The sequence below is a fragment of the Spea bombifrons genome, chromosome 4 (genome assembly GCF_027358695.1).
Source record: "Spea bombifrons isolate aSpeBom1 chromosome 4, aSpeBom1.2.pri, whole genome shotgun sequence".
Taxonomy (NCBI): Eukaryota; Metazoa; Chordata; class Amphibia; order Anura; family Pelobatidae; genus Spea; species Spea bombifrons.
The window spans coordinates 4015883-4035899 of record NC_071090.1 but is presented as its reverse complement, the minus strand read 5'-3'; the positions used below and the strand labels follow the sequence as shown (position 1 = coordinate 4035899).

Here is a 20017-nt window from a genome sequence, read left to right as displayed (position 1 = left end):
TCACGTGACATCGGCATAGCAACCATTAATTATTTGGTATAAATAACGTGGATTTTTATCACAGAACGTAGGTAATAATACATTCTATACGCAATACAATAGCCGAGGAGATCTAATATAACCAATGTGTATAAAGATACGTTGCGTACGTTAAATTCCATATTTGGAGGAAGGTTTATAGCGTCTTTTTCTTTAAGAGTTTAACCCCATCACCTCCTTTGCACAATAAAAGTAAATAATATGGTTTGAATGAGTGATTAAACATTTATCTCATGGCAAGTCTAATGCCGGATACAAAAGAAGGCTCAGATTTTTCTGTAACCAGCTGATAATGGATAATTCCTCTGGGTTTGGTGTTTTCTATGGAGGCGGGATATTGAAGCCCACCCTTCATACAGCCCCTTCCTGTTTACCGAATATGTCTGCTGCCGTGGAGTGACTGCAGGAGAAAAGAAACTGAACCAGAAACATTTCTCTGCTCTCCGTATGGCCCCTATATATTAGTATCCTGTGACCAGCGTTCCCTCTAAGCTGTGCGCTTGTGCGTGCGCACATAGCTTTTTTAGAGAGCTCACACGTCCAAAAATTGTGCGCACAACAGTTTTTCCCAAAAAAAGGGAAAAAAAAGAATTTTTTGGAAACTTTATGCGGCGCGGATATCGTGCATACAAAATGTTTGCTCTCTGAAAATTTTTGCACAAGAGAAATTTTCTGCGCACGCCAACTAAGAAAAATTAGATGGAACATTGCCTGTGACCCGTCCTTTCTACTAAATGTAACAGCTACATGTAACAATCCTAACGCCTGTATAACACATCCCAATGCCCCCTATAACTCACCCTAATGCCCCCTATAACTCACCCTAATGCCCCTATAACTCACCCTAATGCCCCCTATAACTCACCCTAATGCCCCCTATAACTCACCCTAATGCCCCCTATAAGTCACCCTAATGCCCCCTATAAGTCACCCTAATGCCCCTTATAACTAATCCTTATGCCCCCCCATAACTCATCCTAATCCCCTAGAACTCATCCAGAATCCCTCCACAACTCACCCTAATGCCCCTATAACTCAGCCTAATGCCCCTAGAACTCATCCTTTTGTCCTCTATAACTAACCCTAACCCCCTATAACTTTGCCTATCTCTCTCTATATACCGTAACCCTCCCTATAACCTCTCAAAATACTCTGCATACCTCCATCTTTCACTCATTATAACCCCTCTATACCCCCTATAACATTACTCTATATACCAGCTTTACTCAATGATATACCGGTATTTAGGGGATCGCTGCACCAGGCAGAGCCTTGTTTTTTATGCAGAGTGCTGGGATGTGGCGCCCCCCCCCCGGCACCGTGCAGTAGATGGCGCTGAAGAGCTACCATGGATGTCTAATAAACCTCTCCAGTATAACTGGGCTGACATCTTTAATTTGCCCAATCTGCCCATAAGGTGTACTATCGGCTCTTAGTAAAGTGACCCATGGGCTGCCACCCCCTCAGACCCACCACCCCAGGTATTGTCAGCTCAGGCAAAAAAAAGCCACTGGCTATAACTCCTCCAAAACTCCTTATAACCCCTCATGTTACGCCACATGACCTTCTGGATGGTCTCACAAGGATGCCTCATTGCTTCATAGTAACCTCTTAAGCAAAAAACACGGTGCTTTTCCACAGTAAATATGCTTCTCCACCGACTCCGCTGAACTTGGCACTTTTGTAACTAAATACAGCATTAGAAACGACGTTGTTGATTGCCCAAACCCCTGTCTAAGTTCTTTAAATGTACAAAAAAAATGTATTTTTGCTGGAAACGTCATGTAACACAAAAGCCGGCACTGATAGGTTATTGCCGCAGACGGCGAAAAAGCTTCTTACTTGTCTTTGGGTGGTTCTTATGCGGTTAAACCTAAAGTTCCAGATCAGGTTTATTTGCGTAACACACTAGTGAGTGCAATTAACGTTTTGTCTAAGTGGAACCGCACCTTTAATCTCTGCCAATTCGTTATATCTCCCTCCAAACCAATTTAGCACTCGCCCGGCGCCCCAAATAATATTATTAATGCTTCTCGCCGTCCGCAGAACGTGCACAATATTTTTGTAAACTGCAACAAAATCATTTTTTCAGTAATAAAACTATACAATGTTCCATAAAATTATTATTTTTATTTTTTTAGCGGGAGAACTTGACCACCGGCCCCCTCTTCCCCTCCTAGTGCCCTTTCACCCTCTATCCACTTGCTCAGGCTCCCAATCTGCATTCCTGAAATGTTTGCTTTTAAAATTATTTGTTTTTGAAATGTTAAATAAAATTTGTATTTTTTCTTAAATCTTTAATACAATGTATTAAAACAGTTCATTCCGTGGGTGATATATATATATATAGGAGGCTGGTCTTGTCCAAGAAGCCCCCCTAGTGTGTAACTCAGCCGCGGATCAGCTGTAGGAGTTTCATTTTACCCTCTCGAATGTGGGGAAATGAAACTAAAGTCTGACTGCAGGTTTTTGCGTCCGCCTCTAGGTGTCTGTGGCCGCGCAGGGTATATATAAGCTGCAGCAGATACTCAGATCCAACATTTTCAGCGCAGAAATTAGAACCTTTACAACCGATATCACATCCGCGGCTCTGTGAGTATTCATCTCCGTTATTATTTCATATACCCTATATATATTATATCTTTTATATATATATATTTATTATATTATATACATATATATATATTATAATATTATATATTTTATATATATATTATAATATTATATATTTTATATATATTATATATTATAATATTATATATTTTATATATACTATATATTATAATATTATATATTTTATATATATTATATATTATATTATTTATATATATATATTGTATATATATTATATATAAATTACATTCAAATATATATATATATATATATATAGATATATAGATAGATAGATATGCATAATTATTTAAAAAACAGCATTTATTATGTAAATCTACACACCTCTGAAATATTCAAAATAATCTAAAACAGGATAAATTATAATATTCTCGTATCTTTGAAATATTCAGAATGATTTAATTATTCATTTAATTATATATATATATATATAAATCTTACATCAGAATGATGTAATAGTTCATCTTTATTTTCCTTTGTTTAATTAGATTTCTGTGCCCGGCTTTTGTCTGTTAACTGTATACTATTCACATGAAACATTAATGTAAAAAAAATCTATTGCCAAAATGTGGTTTTTTATATTTGTGTCAAAATAATTGTTTTATTTTTTTTTTATTTCGAAACAAATTATGGGAATAAAAATATTATCAAGAAAAAATATTATGACACGAAATTACATACAATTTATAAGCTTAATTCTAAGCATTTAGTATTATTAGTTATTTTTATTTTTGTTATTTTTTTAGGATTTTTTTTTTGGTGCTGTTTCTGTGAAACACCATATTTTTTCTCTGCAGCTGTGTCCTCGGTTTGTATTAAGATTCTGGTGAGGTTTTAAATACACGACTACGACAAAATCCACAGATTATTAACCCTTTATGTAAATGAGGCGTAATAATACTATGGATAGCAGAAGCATATTTCACAAAAAATAAAAAAAAGTGATTTCTCTCCAGTAAATGCTATTTGCTAATTTTATAGCGGGTTACCACACCTACCTTTTATGGTAGGCAGGGTGATATAAAATATATACAATTGGTTGTATTGTATACAGATATCTTGGGTGTTGCACTTTTAACTGTCCTCCCTTACAAGGGAGATCTCATCGCCTTAGGTAACAAAACATAACGCAGACAAGAGCAGGAGTGCAGAAACCCCCGGGGGGGGGTAGAATAATAGCAATTATAGGAACATAAATACATATTAAAAGATGAAAGGGCAGAACACACCCCAGTATTTAACCTCCTTGCCCCAATGGGTCTGTTTAGGGATCAGTAACAACACTTTCCATTCGTACTCTGAACATACGGAGCGCCATTTGTATTCCCAGGGGCATTCGGAAGAGTCAGTATTTTATTACCAAGGAAAACAACTGTCAACGGTCTTTTTATGTACCTGCCAGCTCCGCCCAGTTGATGACATCACGCTTGTACGGAAGCCGATGTCATCCATCCAAGCAGGCAGCAAGCACAACACTAGAAAGGGGAGCAGTACAGCGCATGCGCAAGGAGTGTACTTCAGTACACTTCCTGCTTTCAGAAAAGGCAGCTGGGGGAGGAGCCAAATGAGTTAGAAGCCTTATTTTCTAACTCAAATAGCTTTAAAAATGTATCGGAGATCATGCAAAATGGATTAAAATGTGAATTTTACATGAAGACAGGACTGGGGGCTCTTTTAATTATTTCCCGTCTCACCTCTCCTTTTAATTTATTTTATTGCGGTGCGTTTGCAAACTGAATCTAACCCTGAGTTAGATGTCACAATGTCATAGGAAATGTAATACAGCGTTTCTTTTCGTAATTCCTGCGGTTGGCCGATAAAAGCAGATAAATATCAAAGGAGACGCTGTAAGTGTCTGTACTTCCCACTCATACCGGCCCAACCCAAATAAGCAAACACATTGAGGCGCGATCAAATAAGACAAAAACCACAATTAAGCCAGCGAAAGGATAAAGGAGTTTAAAAGCGAATGGAACGACTCATTCAAGCAAAGCGAAACGTATAATAATATCGCATTACTTCCTCCCTGTGGCGGTCCGTATATCAGCTGCCTGATAAAAGTAAGTAAATAGAATATTTACTAAATTATTACTGCTATTCCTTGTTTTGCGCAGGGTATTTGAACACCCCAGCTGTATAGTTACGGGGCAGGGCTGGCACCTTGTTGCCAGGGCGGCATGTAAAGTCCCACGGTAACTAACACACGCAAACTTTAACACGCTTACACACAAACACACTTACTTTTACATACACACTCACTCTAACACCCACACACTCACCTCATTCAGAGCCCTGAGCCTGTCTTCAGAGCAGCACGCGAGTACCACGGGGGCCGTGTAACGCTGTATTTTGTGACCCCCATAAAGCCCAATCTGTATTTTTCCTTAGAACCCCTACCCTGCCTAAAATACTTATATGAAAATCCAGCATCAATGCCACTTTGAGTAGATGCTCCGATTCGCTCTGACTTCCCCTGACCCCTACAGGTCAGGGTTATCGGAAGGGGTATTTTTTATCTGCTTCCATCCTACCATACGTATCAATCTTTTGTTATTCATAGTTTTACGGTTTTTTTTACCCAAACTTAAACCCAAAAGCAAAGCCAATGTTTGTCGTAATCGCTAATGGCTGCATGGGACTGAGATGAGTTCTGCTCTGTAGGAATTACGATGACTTTAAGAGAAAAATGTGTGAAGAAGACGGGTATTTGAATGAAGCCGAGTTATTGGAGGACCCAGAAACCGAAGAAGATGCCTCCTCATCCTGGCATCCCGGAAAGCCTTTGTCTTATTCTACCGGCACATTTAAGAATGGTCAGTACCAATGAAAAAGGTAGAATTCCGAAGCTTTAGAATAGTTAATTATATGTAGATAAAAAAAGACAATACCCCCAAATGTAATGGATAAGAAGACTTGTTCCCCTGTCTCTGATCCCCCGTTATCATTCTTCTTCCCGCAGGCGCCATTGGGCTAAGCAATATTGGGGTGAAGAGCTGCCTCAATTCATTGCTTCAGACTTTCTATATGAATGAAGACTTTGCAGACATTCTATGCAGGTGGGTCTATATATAACGATAGAGAAATCATTAAGGATCAAGTGAGTCGAAGGACTTGGTCCTCTGGTCTTAATGTCGAAAGTGTCTGATGCCCCCAGGTGTTGTTGCACCCAGATTATTCCGGGGTCTTGGTGTGTGAAAAAATGTATGTCTATGAGACCGACACGCTAGCACGTCATCCACCTCTGGACCTTTTGAGTACTTTTGTTTTTTTCCTATCACTAGCCCCAGTCTTCTTTGGTCCTCTTGCGAGGAAGGACCAAGAAGATCCATCCCTCCTGCGAGTCTTTGTGGCAGGGGAGCGAAGGAAGGGGCTGCATATATTTTAGGGAAGCGCGACCCTACAGGGACCAGCACTTTTTTTCATGGTTTTTTGTTTTTACATCAAAGCCCTCAACCTCAGTGGTTCAAAAGTATAAAAAAAACTTGTCTGTGGTCCCACAGTAAAGATGGCGGCAGTCGGGTACTTATAGCGCATTTGTCCTGTATATGCATGAGATTGGCTTCTAAGACATACATGATGTCTTTAAACACTATTTAATATGTTTTTTGGGGTCTATAAAACTGTAAAATGTGGGATTTTGGAAAAGTGCCAGGCCTGCTTTAATATCCTCATTCCTTCCTGTAGACAGATCCCCTGCATTGCTTTACAAAAACCCTTGTTAATAAATAAAAAAAAGTGTAAATGCAACATTACAAGCCTCTGTCCAAGTTTTGTTGAAATGTACGAACCCCTAAAATAAATATTTTTCATTATTCATAATTTTTGCCAGGAACGCTTAATTGCCGCGTGACACACAAAAAGCAGGCTCTGATAGGTTGTTGCCGTAGACAGTGAATAAGCCTCCTAAACGTTTCTGCTTGGTTTTTATGTGATGAAAACCTCCAGAGGCAACTGATGTGTTCTGTAAGTCAAATTGTTATTTTACGTACTACTTGTTATGTCCTGTCTACCCATTGTACAGCGCTATGGAATATGATGGCGCTACATAAAACAATAAATAATAATAGAATGAAATTGTCAACGATAACTGTGGAAACATATGTTTCAATCTGAGAAGCGAATCAATCAAAGCTCTAGGAGATGTTTTTGCATTTTTTAAATATATATAAATATATATTATTTTATTTTAAATATATATTTTCCCCCTATTTTCTCTGGTTTTGGTGACCTTAGTCTTTTTGTTATTTTGCATGCGCTGGAAGGTGTACAGTTTTTCTTAAGGTCAAAGAGCCCCAGTAGTCAAAGAATAGGCTATTGTGTGGCTGGTAATTTATAGCCAAGTTCTCCTTGGAAACAATGTGTGTAGAGGGTGAAGTGGGCGTCCTTGTCTTGTTTCAATCATGCTCACAAATGGCATTTGTCACTGTAGAATGGTGTCTTTTTAGGGCAAGAAGTGAATATTATTCACAAACTAACATGATCTTTATGTACAATTTCCTGAAAGCATAGTTGTAAAGTCAGCTCCCGGACTGGCTATGACGAGGTGGCTCTGGCACTTTAAGGCCAGCAGCTGCCTGATGACTTACGTGTGGCTGACGCTCGGGTATGCCTGAGTGTGTTTATGTTCACGCAGTGTGTGGCTGGAGCATATCCAGCCGGTAGGCGCACACTTCAGCACCCGCTGGCGTGGCAAATATAAATAATATCCATAATATGTAATAAAATACATAGGAATAAATATAGTCTATGGACCTTGCACTTTCTTCCTGCAGGATTGGAGAGGCCACCGATAATGTGCCCCTCGAGAGGAGTTTTCCTTATGAGCTGCTCGCCCTGTTTGAAGAAATGCAGGATAGTGAGGAAGACGCTGTGTCCCCGTACCGTATCCTGAGCTGCCTGAGGACACACAAAGTGAGATGTGAGAATCAAACATACTGAGAGCATATCAGAACACGGGCGGCGGGAGGAAAACCACGGACACGCAGCCCATGAGGTCGAACATACAAATGACAGGAGTTAGTTCCATAAGCGGGATGTGCGTGTGGGTCTGCAGGAGAGTTGTAGCTTCAGCATTATGAAGGGCCAACTCTGCAAGATGGAGTGAGATGGCCCTGCAAAATGTATAGGTCGATTAGGAGACATTACTAATCTTCAAGCTCTTCTTGTTGGAAGGGTTGGCCCTTCATAATCCACAGAGAAGTCAAGAAGCCAACTTATTGAATAAACCCTTCCGGTTACATGAATGTCTCCAAAAAGGGAGTCATCTAAGAGGAGAGAATCCTTCGGGAAGTGGGGATAGACGCCACTTCTGCTAATAGGGACCCTAACCCTAGGTCCTTCAGACAGTGGTCCAACTAACTGACCATCATGAGAGGTAGCGCCTCCAAAAGACTATCCTCCACTTATTCCATGCGTTCTTCTACACGTCCTAACTTGTTCTCCCGTCTCACTTCTGTTTTGCAGTATTTAGCCCGTATGATGTTGCCGAGCTCTTCTCTACCCTCGTGAACCTATTACTTGAACAGATGCCTCACCCGTATCTGGTGGGTATCACCGTACCCGAGAGTAGTGGTGGTAAAGTGTTCTGCGATTGCCTTCAGGACCACTTAAGCGCTCCTCTTCCTTTTTAATTTGGTGTCCCTTCCAGTTTTACATATTACATTACATTTGTATATCTGGCGCCAGCAGATTCCGTAGTGCTGTACAATCACAAACAATAACAAACTGGTACAAAAGGAGAAGGGGGTCTTGCTCCTGTGAGCTTACAATCTAGTCGGTTGATGGGGGAAGTGATGACCTGCCACGGTGGTTGGTCATTCAGATGGCTTAGACATGATGATGGCTGAGAGTGTAAAGGGTTGATCCTTTCTCAACACACAACCTTCAACATATTTTGAATGTAAGCGCTGGTGGTTAAATGGTTCCCACCTGGTAAAGTGGGAACCCTGGTCACAGAATTTTGGAAAAGACTGAATTTGGGTTGTACTGATCTGTTTCTGTAGTATTTCTGTCCTGATATTGCTGTGGTTTTTTGGTGAAATTCTTGTATTTTTCATGGGACAGGAAGAGAAGCTAAGAAACCTGTACACCATCAGGCTAGAAGAATCCATGACATGTCTCAAGTGTTCCAATCAGAGGTCCAGTGACACGAATCTGTTAACCATCCACTTGCAAGTGTATCACTCCAGGTATCATAGGACAATGACGCTGGTGAGTAGGGACATTCTGGTTATGTTTTCGTCTACTTGCGCTCATTCTATAATCCTATCGACCCAAGATCGAGGATGATTTATGGGACTACGAGTCCGTAATGGGACAGTCGTATTACAGGCTACCTAAAAAAAGTTTAAAAAGTTAATTACATATTGATCCAGGCCTTTAAGCTCCATCCTGGAGATCCTGTGTCTACCATTAAATTAGACTTTAGTAATTCAAGCCCTTTAAAGCTAAAAATCCAAGAATCTTAGATCCTTACCGTAAGGACTGGCGTGTCTTAGAAAACCTAATTTAGAATTATTTTTTGCTGTTACCGATTAGGAACGAGGTCTCCGGAGGTTCTTCAAAACCAAGAAAGCTAGCGGTGGCGAGAGTTGGTGCATCTGTCCGAAATGTGGAGAGGACAGCAAGTCAGTGAAGGTAACTGGCTGAAACGTCCCATGTCTCGGGTAACCTTATAGATACATAGTGATGGCAGTGAAGGACCAATGGGCTCTTTTTGGATCACATTTTACTTACTGCCTGCTTTGTAGGCACAAACTAAGAAGAACGTAGGCAGTTTTGGAAAAGCCTGACCCGTATCACAAGGTGGACCTCTTGTTTTGCAGGATGAACGGTTGAGATCTCTACCCCGGACTCTCACGGTTGATCTGAAACGTATCAGACAAAGAAAATCTTCCCAGCTACAGAAGATAAATAGGACATTAACCTTTCCACCTACGCTAGACCTGAGTGAAGTGTTGGATCCAGAGCATCTCCCAGAGCAGGAATATGCACAGGTAGGAGTCCAATTATCTCTTCTGAGCACAAGAAGAAGCCTACGTACATCTTCTGCAAGCGGGCCGGCTTAGCCTTGGATCGGGTATCTACCGCCACAACTGAACCTGGTCTCCTGAAAATGGTGCCAGAGGAGACCTTTATGTATCACAAGCTCCGGATGAGGATGATTTCTGCACTAACCTCTGTTCATGTTTTCTCTCTTGCAGTCCCAATACATTTATAATATTTTTGCTGTAGTGGCCCATTCAGGGACACCCAACTCGGGCCACTTCTGCACCTACATCAAAAGCTCGAAGGACCAGAAGTGGTATTGTTTCAATGACTCCAGCGTGTGCCGGGTAAGTTGCCGCAGTGTGGGAATAAAAGCGGCTGGGCTTCTCCATCACCCCTCGCTAACGGGAATAACAACTTCATCGTATGGTAGTTTTCAATGGGCAATATTCAGAATAAATCACTGGAGGGGGTGTCTCATGCTAAGGTGGTCCGCTTTAATCTGCTGTGGGAATTGGGCACAACCTAAAGGTAAGGGAAGCGGTGAGGAGACCGTTACCAATTGGCCAGTTGCCAATTAATGTAATGGAATTTTGGCAATATGCGGAGAATTTAAACATGAAGTTTTTGGGTTAAAAAGAAGAATCTGCCAAAGATCAACGAAAGACTCACCAAACTTGTAAATCGAGTCAGCTCTGAAGCTGGATGTTAAAGACCAACTCGCTTATTTACTTAACTCGACTGCCAACAGCCCTTTCCAACTTGGGTCAACTCTTGATGTTGGTTTGACGGACACTATATGGACAAAAGTATTGGGACGCCTGACCATTACACCAACAGGGACTTTTTCTACTCCCCTAAAACAAATACCCCTGTTACCCCTAAATCTGCCCCATTCTGATTTCACTAAAAAATACTATCGAGAGCCTAATTCCCCTTTCCCAGCATCCACATGCAACCGAGAAGGGGGGGGAGTTTTTGGGGGTCAGCCAATTTGGGAAGCACCCGAGTACGAAGCTATACCTTGTTCAGAACTAAAATCTTTGGTGATATTAATTGAATCTCATGGCGTGTGTTTTAGGTATCGTGGGATGATGTGAAATGTGCATACGGAAACACGATCTTCCACTGGTAAGGTTACCGACATAACTATACACAGAATGGAGCTGTCCAAGGGGGGCCTGTGCTCCGCATCACCGGCTGTAGCGATTCCGTGCAAGGCTTGCTGACTTTCCAGAGTGGCTGCCATTTTTAAAAGCCCACCACAATACGACCTATCTTTACCTATCACCAAGCGGGTGATTCAATCAACTCAAAGCCACACAAATGATTTAACAAGCGACAGATTAAGCGGCCATGTATCACGGCGGGTTTATGTTGATTCATATGTTCCAGGCCCATTGTCACAATCCTCTTTTACCTATTTATTAGTCTATTCTTGACACTAATAGATTATTAAAAAGATAATTATTAGCCAATTATTATTGACCAGTAAAAGGGGGGGCCAGTAGTAGCACACCTGCTGGCCATCAGGGGTACTGCAGCGGGCGTCTTGTTAGCGTTAAACCCTCCGTATCTTTGCGTTTTATTTCAGGGGTGTAACTGCCTGCCTGCTCATCTATATACAGTCGGACGGAAAGTAAATTTGTTTCTGCTGCGAAACTTAACTTCACATCATTTCTGGGGCGCTCGTGACCTTCATTCGTCATGGAAGTCCATTCAACCCGAACACAACGGACCACCACGCAGAATACACATCAACACTTGCTCCTGGACATGCGCAGGAAGGTGATACAAACCATTTCTCTGATTACCTGATCGTTTGGTGTACTCTCAAATCCACGAGAGCAGACTTGGTGTGAGATGAGGGCCAATGGCTCCCTGGTTCTTACCTATGGCCACAGAGGAACCGTGTTGGGACACACCTGCAGCCTTTGGTTGTGTAGCAGTCCAGGTGAAACACGGGGGTCTGTCTCAGAAGGACATGGGGGGGGAGATGCTGCGGAGGCTGTGTCCGGGGAGTACTATCACCCAATAGTAAGATCTGCCCCTGGTAAGGGGGCGCAAGGACTGCCACTGCCTGGACCCCTAATTGGCTCCATCGTCAGTACTTCAATACTTTTCTATAGCATAGGGTGCAATGAATCTGTGAACTGTAACAGCGTTACACTTAAGAGCGGTAACTGGCCTCAGTGTTTGAATGTTACACTTTTTATAACTGAATGCAATGACATTCATCATTTTTCAGGGAATACTTAATTGTCATGTGACACCAAAGCAGGCACTGATAGGCTGTCGCCATGGAAATCGAAAAAGAACATCTGAAAAGGTTAATAACGAGGGATCTGATAAGGTTTATTTGTTTAACATTCTAGAGGGTGCGATGAATGGCGCTTATTAAATGAGTGGCCCCTGAGACTCAAGGGAGCCTCGACTTGTCAGTATTTAAAGATACACTTAATGAAGACACCTGAATTCAAGCAGGAATATCAACCATAACATACTGATAGCAAATTCTATATGATCACAGCAGGGGTAGAATAGGAAGGAAAGGAGTCAGATCCAGACGGTGTGACCCGGAGAATCTACCCCTTCACCCCAAGATCGGGACAAAAAGCCCTGAGACTCCAGGTCAAACCCTAGGAGTTTCCACTCTCCGAGGTTTACCATTTTCCCCCCAAAAATTCCAATTTTTAACAAGTTACTGAGCCGAATCGAATGAACAGAGCCCCGGGTTATTACCCGTTACCCGGAGCCAGTAATGGCTGAATATACAGGTTCCTTATCTTCTAAATACAGCTTTTTTCTTGTACAAAAACAATGCACTTTAAGACGGTTCTATTTTCAAAGGTAACCATCTGCAGCGGCAATACGGCGATCATTCCAACGGAACGTAACGCGGTAAATCGGATTTCCGGGGGTTTATGGCTCACACTTTCATGCTTAATAATAATAATAATTAGAAACAGAGAGTCCCCGGTAACCTCCATGAGCCACCAATCGCCCCTGTATACATCTATGCATTTATTGTTTTATATAGCGCCATCATATTCTGTAGCGCTGTACTTATATAGCAACTTTACAAATATTGATTATATTGAAACTATTTAGCATGTTTTGGGGTGATATTCATTTTTTATTTTCAAGACTACAGAAAATGCTAAACCAGCACACTGGATATTAACTCATTACTTTTTTGTGGAAATTTTGCTTAGTTCTTCATAATACTTAACCCTTAATCAGTCACCGGTCTCGTCTTAGATTCAGGAGCCATAAAAAATCATCTTGTATATTAGACAGACCGGAGGTAGAAGGATTCAGTGCCTTCTGGCAAACCAGCCAGCCAATGCTTTCCAATCGCTAATCACTGGTTATTTGCACAATAATTCTGGATTTAAATGGTTAAAATTGCTGTATTTTTAAAAGATAAAAAAACACTCTGTATCCAGTTTTGCAACACACCATACCTCCTACTGGCTATGAATACCTCTCTAACATGAATGTGTTAAAAAGCAAAATATATTTAATTTTGTGATAATGTAGCACAAAAACCACATAAACCAAATATATCCCGCTCCGTGTACATGTACATGTATATGACATCCATACCATATTTGTGTCCACACATAAGATCTTGCTTTTAAAAATGTGAAAACTCTTGTTGTCAATAAAGTGAAATGCGTGAAATAAGTATATTGTGTATCAAAGTCGGAAGTGTTTTTATTTTGTTTAGTTATATTTAAGTATTTAAGAGCTCTGTTATCTGAGTCCAATCTACTAGACAAACACCCTGACTTCTTATCATACAGCCTTGTGGCAAAAAGAATGGCTCAGTCTTAATCACCCAGCCAGACTAATGAAAGTCTATGGAGGAACGGACTTCATTAGCATTGCCATAAAGCATCAGCTCAGTGTGATGTTTGAGCCGGGAAAGTCACCCAAAATATCACATGACTGACAGCGACGGCGGCTCCAGATCTGCAGATAAAGGGAGTTTATTGGGACAAAATGTGCTAAAAACAGATTTTTTTTAAAACAAAATTACAGCATACAGCGATGTTGGTTATGACTGTATACAGCTATGGGGGAATTATTGCATATAGCACTGGGGGGGTTATTACTGTATACAGGACTGCAGGTTTATTGTCCCGAATCCAGCTGTCCCACCAAGCTCTTGGCACAACCCTGGGAGAGAGTGGTAAAATCAGGACTGTTCTGTGCAAAACCGGACAGTTGGAAGGTATGTGCAATCTGCAATATTTTTGTTTGTTATACATGCCAATAAAATCCTGGCAACGATTACTTGTATTTTCTAAAAAATATTTATATTCCTGCTTTCACTAGATAAATTATGTTTTTGTACATTATCATCCAATATGTTTTTATGCAGTTTCTTACTTGTCCAGTAGATGGTGCTGTTACTATACACACACACAGACTTAGAGGTGGAGATCAATACCCAGCCTATACATTCTTCTTACGCATTGATCTATATAGCGCCTTCATATTCTGTAGCGCTGTACAATGGGTAAACAGGACATAACAAGTAGTGCAGCCCAAAAAAATGTTGACTTACAGGAACAAAAGGTTAAGAGTGTAGTTTATAATCTGTTTTTTGGATTTATCGACTCCCTGCATATTCTACAGTCAGCGTTACGCTAAAGCCATTCGTTCAGATAAGCCCAGGAAGCTGCAGCTGCGCAAGTTCCAGTGAGCAGAGCCCATCTCTCTATCTGACCCAATGGGTATGAGCATAAAAAGAGATTTTGAACATAAAATGCTGCGGCCTAGGGCTGTGGCTCTCAGAACGCGGCCTGGATCCTACCCAATGTTAGTTCCCGAAGATACACTGAGGGTTCTGTACAAAAGGGGACTCTAGTGCAAAGTATGAAAAGTGATCTTATCTCCAGAGCAACCAATAGAATGATCCAAACAGCAGGAAGAACGTCTTAATGGGGTCACGTGACCACTTGCGCGCCAGAATGTGCGGTCCCCAGCAAGCATTATGGATCTGGGTTTTGGAATTCGTTGGGAGTCCCGATGGAGGATGTTTGAGATCCGACTCCATAGTTAATTTCCGCCCGGCGCTATTTAAAAGGCAGAGCGCCGGGATATGCAGGGCAGCGCAGAGGGGGCGACCGGTGGCTACACACCAAAAAAAAGGATAAAATGCACCTAGAATGTGAATGTATCCCCGGAGCAGCGGAGCCGAGAGCGTTATCTGTGTGCATAAAAGCTGACGCCATCACTTGTACACGAAGACATTTATAAAATCTGCTTATCCGAAACAGCAGCTCCTAAAACAAACCAGATGCAGGACACCGCGGAGAGATGATTACCCCAAGTGGCTGAAGGGCATTAAAGGGGTCCATACTGGATACTTTATTGCAACATTTAGGAGTTAAGTAGATTCTTTGGTCCCGGTCCAGATGTGGAGTGGTGTCACCTTAGAGATATTTTTAAATAAACTCTCCCCCGCTCGAACCTCATCATGGGAGAAATAGACATATGTGTGAGGGTAATACGGCACCAACGACATTAAACAGGCCCTTTAAATGTTGTTAATGCTCGGTTTATTTGTCCTTCACGGATACAGTTTTCTTTTTCCTCCATTCCATAAACCTGCCAGTCTTTGCATGGAAAGATAATTTCCTCCAATCGTTACAACATAACGTCTCAGCTGACTCATCACATGTTTGCTTGCACCGCTCGGAAGAAATAATTCTGCATGAGAATCATTTTTTTAATTATATTTCATTATTCTTAAGGACATTGATCAAAAGCAGACATCGTCGGAAGCGGTAATGGGATAGATCCAGATTCACTGAGGGGCTCGGACTAAAACAGTTTCTACGGGAAGGCAAAAAAAAAAAAACAGTAGTCCCAGAGGACCCTACTTAACATGAATCAATAACATGATGTAACCAATTAGTGGTTATTGAACCATCCAACTCAATAACCCATAGTATTATAGAGCGACGCATGACCTCATAACCCATCAGCTTTCAGACAGGATCTGGCGGCACATCTAACATCCCCTGGAGGTGAAGTGGTTAATCCGTGTGCTTCAGTTCCATTTTCACGGTCAATAAGTGGAGACACGTTAAAATTAGGAACTGAGCACCGATAGGAGGAAATCGCGCCGTGTTCCTCTTGCAGGGTTTTGGTCCATCGTTAGACTGGCCTTCCCAGCAAATCTCGATCGGCTTCTGAGAAGTTAAAATCTAGTTATTTTAAGAGAGCAAGATGTGCCATTTATTCATCTATCTTTCTATTTAACAGCTAATTTGGGAAAGTTGAGAGAACGAGGTGGGGAGCGGGTCGAAAGTCCTGATAACTGTCCGCCATGCCCATAGCCTCGTGGGTAAACCATGAAGCGCCACGGCCGCTGCAAAAAAAAAAAATGTTCTTATTCTTATTCAGGGCTGGCCAACAAGAAGCTCTCCAGCTGGTTCTGAAAATATCATAAATATGTATTTCAGCAATGCTCTAAAAAGGAAGGATATCATACCAAAAAAACCACCAAGAAAAGTTACCCAAAAATCAGTAAAATGACCCATATCCGGTATTTTTGCTGACAGTCATCTGTATTTATGATTGCTGGTAATCAGCTACCTTCCCTTGCTCAATATACAGTAGATTATTTTTTATAGCCCCATCATATTCCATAGTGTTGTACAGTAGATGGGGTATCATGTCATTAATAGACTTTATACATCAATCTGAGCTTCTTGAATACAGGGACAGGGGCGATGGGTGCCAAAGGAGTACGGTCCTCCTAGAAGGATCCAATTGATAGAAAGTTAAAAAAAACAACAACAAAACAATAAACCCACTTAACTGAAAAAGGCCAATAAGTAACAAATCAGTAAAACTTTGTAACAAATTCAAACATTCATTTACTTCAGCCTTGTTTAGGTGTTCCTGCAAATGTTACATACAACATATATATATATATATATATATATATATATATATATACACACATATATACACACTGTGTAAATTATATATATATATGCCCATTTTCTTTCATCTGTTTCTGAGTTTTTCTAGAATTACAGCATTAGATGTCCTAGTTTAGGAATCCCCCCATGTACCGGCTCTCGCGGATTCACTATGTAATACGTTGCTCTGGATTTCATCTCCATGTGGCCCCCGCTGAGTGCCCGCGCACACAAACAATGACATCATCTGGGCCGCATCTGATTGGCCAGCTGATACCATAGCGAACCTTTCACGGGCTTTTAATGTGAAACACGTGCTGATAAAAGCATTACGTTAGGATGGTCTGACAAAGCAGGAGTTATTACCTTAATGCACGTATTTCCAAGAAACTACGGAATACGGGCTCGGAATGGAGCAATTTCTTTAGAAAAATGGACCTGAAAAAATGTCCTTTGTATTAAACATTAAAATAGAATAAAAAGACCTCAGAAGCGACTATACTATAGCAACTGACTATAGAAGTGACCAGAGGCTTTTTTGGGATTGTTTCCAACAATAATGAGCTCGGCCCTAAACTCTACCAGATGTCACATAGGAGTTGAGGTGTGGATCTCGGTACCAAGAGCTGCCCCACGCTGTGGTTTAGTCCGAGGATTTCCAAGGCTTTGAGCGAAGACACATTTTTGAGGCTATGGTTGATGTATATGCAACTAGGGGGGAGAGCGAACATCCAGAAACTCATGAAAGGGTTGGTCGCAAGGCCATCAAAGCAAAAGTCGAGTGCAGCTACTAGTAGGGTACGGGTTTCAGGAGGAACCCATGGAAGATAGAATGCTTTGAAAATTCTGTTCCACCTTCTGTGCCGTTTTCAGACTTCTACCACTAAATGCAGAAACATCATACCAAAAACTCTTCCCAGAAATCCAATCATGCACTATTGCACTTCATTCATAATTCTTCAGGGAATGCTTAATCGTCTTGATAACACCAAAGCAGGCTCTGCGAAAGCTTCGTAAAAAATAAAACCTTTGGAGAAAAGAATAAAAAAGGCAAATCCGCTACGGGTTATTTGCTTAACAAAGTAGTACAATTAAAGAGAGCAGGTGTCTTCAAAGCCTTTGCAGGTCTTTTCCAGAAATCGTTGTCCACGTATCCAGCGTTTCCGCTCTGCGGTTGGCTTGGCGAGAGGCCACATACCAGACGTGATGGTCCGCAATGGCCACCAAGGCATGGTCGAGCCACAGACCGGTGGATATATGAACCTACGTAACGAATGAATGAACCGGTCGGGTGAAATCGTGTTCCTCTACCATCAGACGGTCTGTCTGCTCCAGGATCAGCCATGTGTGTAATGTAGATACCCAAGTGTACATCATCGATGAGCGCAGGCCATTAAATCGCCAGCGACTAATGTAACTGCCTGTTATAATCTGGATCATCAGCCGTGACACCAATAAACCATGTGGGAAGCCGTGAAGACCCTGACGGCTCATTTGGCATCAGCTTATTGAGAGAGAGAGACTGAGCTGGGCTTACATCTCGCCCGTCTGTATTACTGAGGTCTGGGGCACTCACTGCCCCCTATAATGTTTAATGCCCCCCCAAAAAGCCCAGTGGGTTGTGGGAACATGTAGAGCTACGTAAAGAAGCTGAAGAAGTGGAAGAGGGACATACATAGTACTTAGCATATACATTGTGCGGGCCTATATTAGGGTCGGGATATGATTCTTCTAAACGCTGGACGGAACGAAGGTGGACAAGAGTTCTAAAATAAAATCTGGGGAAAGAGAAAGAAAAGAAAGACCAAGTTGCTTCGCAAACATCAGAAACACCATGCGGGACGTAGAGAATATAAAAAATGAAACATTAAAAAAAAAAAGTCAAAAATATTTAAAAAGAAAAGTAACGGGATCGCTTTAAGATAATTCTTAGGTTTTTTGGGGGCCCTTTCATACAAAGTATGCGGCTTCATGACATAATCAGCGGGAGATGGGTGTTTGTGGTTGAGTGAGGGGAAACGACACTGTTGCAGGCAGTCATATAACAAAAGCCACATGTTACAAGAAGCGCCAGGCAGAGCTGTCAGGTGAGCATGTAAAGCTGTTTGATAATATGACCCAACCCCAGTTTAAACCGCTGTCCAGAAAAAGGGGGCGCACTACAGGCTGACGTGCATTAACAGGAACAGACACTTATATACAGATGCTGTTGTCATTCATATGCATATTGATAATAACAGTCATTCATACACAGACGCTGATAATAGTTCAAATGCATACATGGACTCTTACACATACATGCACGACACCGACATGCGTACACACATAAATGCACGACACCGTCATTCATACACATACACGCACGACACCGACATTCGTCCACACACACATGCACGACACCAACATTCACACACACACGACACAGACATTCGTACACACATGCACGACACCGACATTCATGCACATACATGCACGACACCAACAGTTATACACATACACGCACAACACCAACATTCATCCACACACACACGCACGACACCGACATTCGTCCACACACACACGCACGATAGACAGTGACAGAAGCTTATACACAGACAGAAACACTCACAAACAGACAAACACACATACCTACTGCCCGGTAGGTAGGCAAGAGAAGACAGGATTAGATAATAGAGAGGGCTTAGACAGGAACCTACTTAGTAAATCGGGAGTGACGCAACTGGCTGTAGGGTAAATACCCAGCTTTGTTTAGGTATTTGATTACCTCCCTGTCTCATACGACCTGATTTTGTGGGGCTGACCTCATATCTGCGTAAAACACAACGTATTCAGTATTCTTACTGAGCTCTTTCCATAGCTGACAAACAAGCAAAGTGCGATGTATGTAGAAAACTACAGAGAACGTCTAGATCCCAGACAGCGGGGCCGCCGAATCATGATTCACCAGGAAACCCTTTGAGCGCCAACCCGAGCTTCATTACAATAACAAAGTGATACGTTAGTCAATACTCTGGCACCCAAGTGGTTAAGGATGGTTTTCCTGGTGGAGACACAGACAAGGGGTCCCAGAGGATACAGAGGAGGGAGATGAGCTGCCGGCTCCATCTCCGTTACCATGGAAACAGTGACGAGTTGCAAGCTCATTAAGTTGGACCACAGACGGAGATTGGATTGGGGGGGGGATAGGGGTTCTGCAGATGGGTGTAAAAAGGAGACAAGGGTTCCTTGGGGCAATTCTTCTTCCTGGAAACCAAAACATATGGTTGGGGCATACAAATGACTTGCTGGTGTACAGAAATGGGTGAGGGACCCTGGTGGGGCCTTAATTATTGAACTTTATTGTGGTTACCTGGGGAGGGCACCAGATGACAGCGCCATTTAGGTAAGAATCTTAATTTATTTCATGCAATAAC

The 20017-nt window shown here is 41.8% G+C and overlaps 1 protein-coding gene and 1 long non-coding RNA gene across 2 annotated transcripts in view; one reads left to right on the top strand and one right to left on the bottom strand.

The window, feature by feature from the left end:
• LOC128490557 (uncharacterized) overlaps positions 1-20017 on the bottom strand; it is a 54996-nt gene that overhangs the window by 32836 nt on the left and 2143 nt on the right. The gene's annotated exons all lie outside the window — the stretch shown is intronic.
• Positions 2573-11568, top strand: USP18 (ubiquitin specific peptidase 18). Its single transcript, XM_053462476.1, has 11 exons — positions 2573-2631; positions 5332-5483; positions 5630-5726; positions 7443-7588; positions 8134-8213; positions 8734-8880; positions 9208-9306; positions 9495-9665; positions 9873-10004; positions 10739-10788; positions 11252-11568. Exons 2-11 carry the CDS (start codon positions 5357-5359, stop codon positions 11298-11300), a joined length of 1098 nt encoding a protein of 365 aa, XP_053318451.1. The 5' UTR covers positions 2573-2631; positions 5332-5356; the 3' UTR covers positions 11301-11568.

Bases quoted from the DNA above. Each gene is read 5' to 3' on its own strand.
- USP18 (XM_053462476.1), top strand. From the start codon at position 5,357: ATGTGTGAAGAAGACGGGTATTTGAATGAAGCCGAGTTATTGGAGGAC. The intron at 5,484-5,629 runs GTCAGTACCAAT...TTCTTCCCGCAG, and splicing joins TACCGGCACATTTAAGAATG to GCGCCATTGGGCTAAGCAAT. The intron at 5,727-7,442 runs GTGGGTCTATAT...TTCTTCCTGCAG, and splicing joins TTTGCAGACATTCTATGCAG to GATTGGAGAGGCCACCGATA.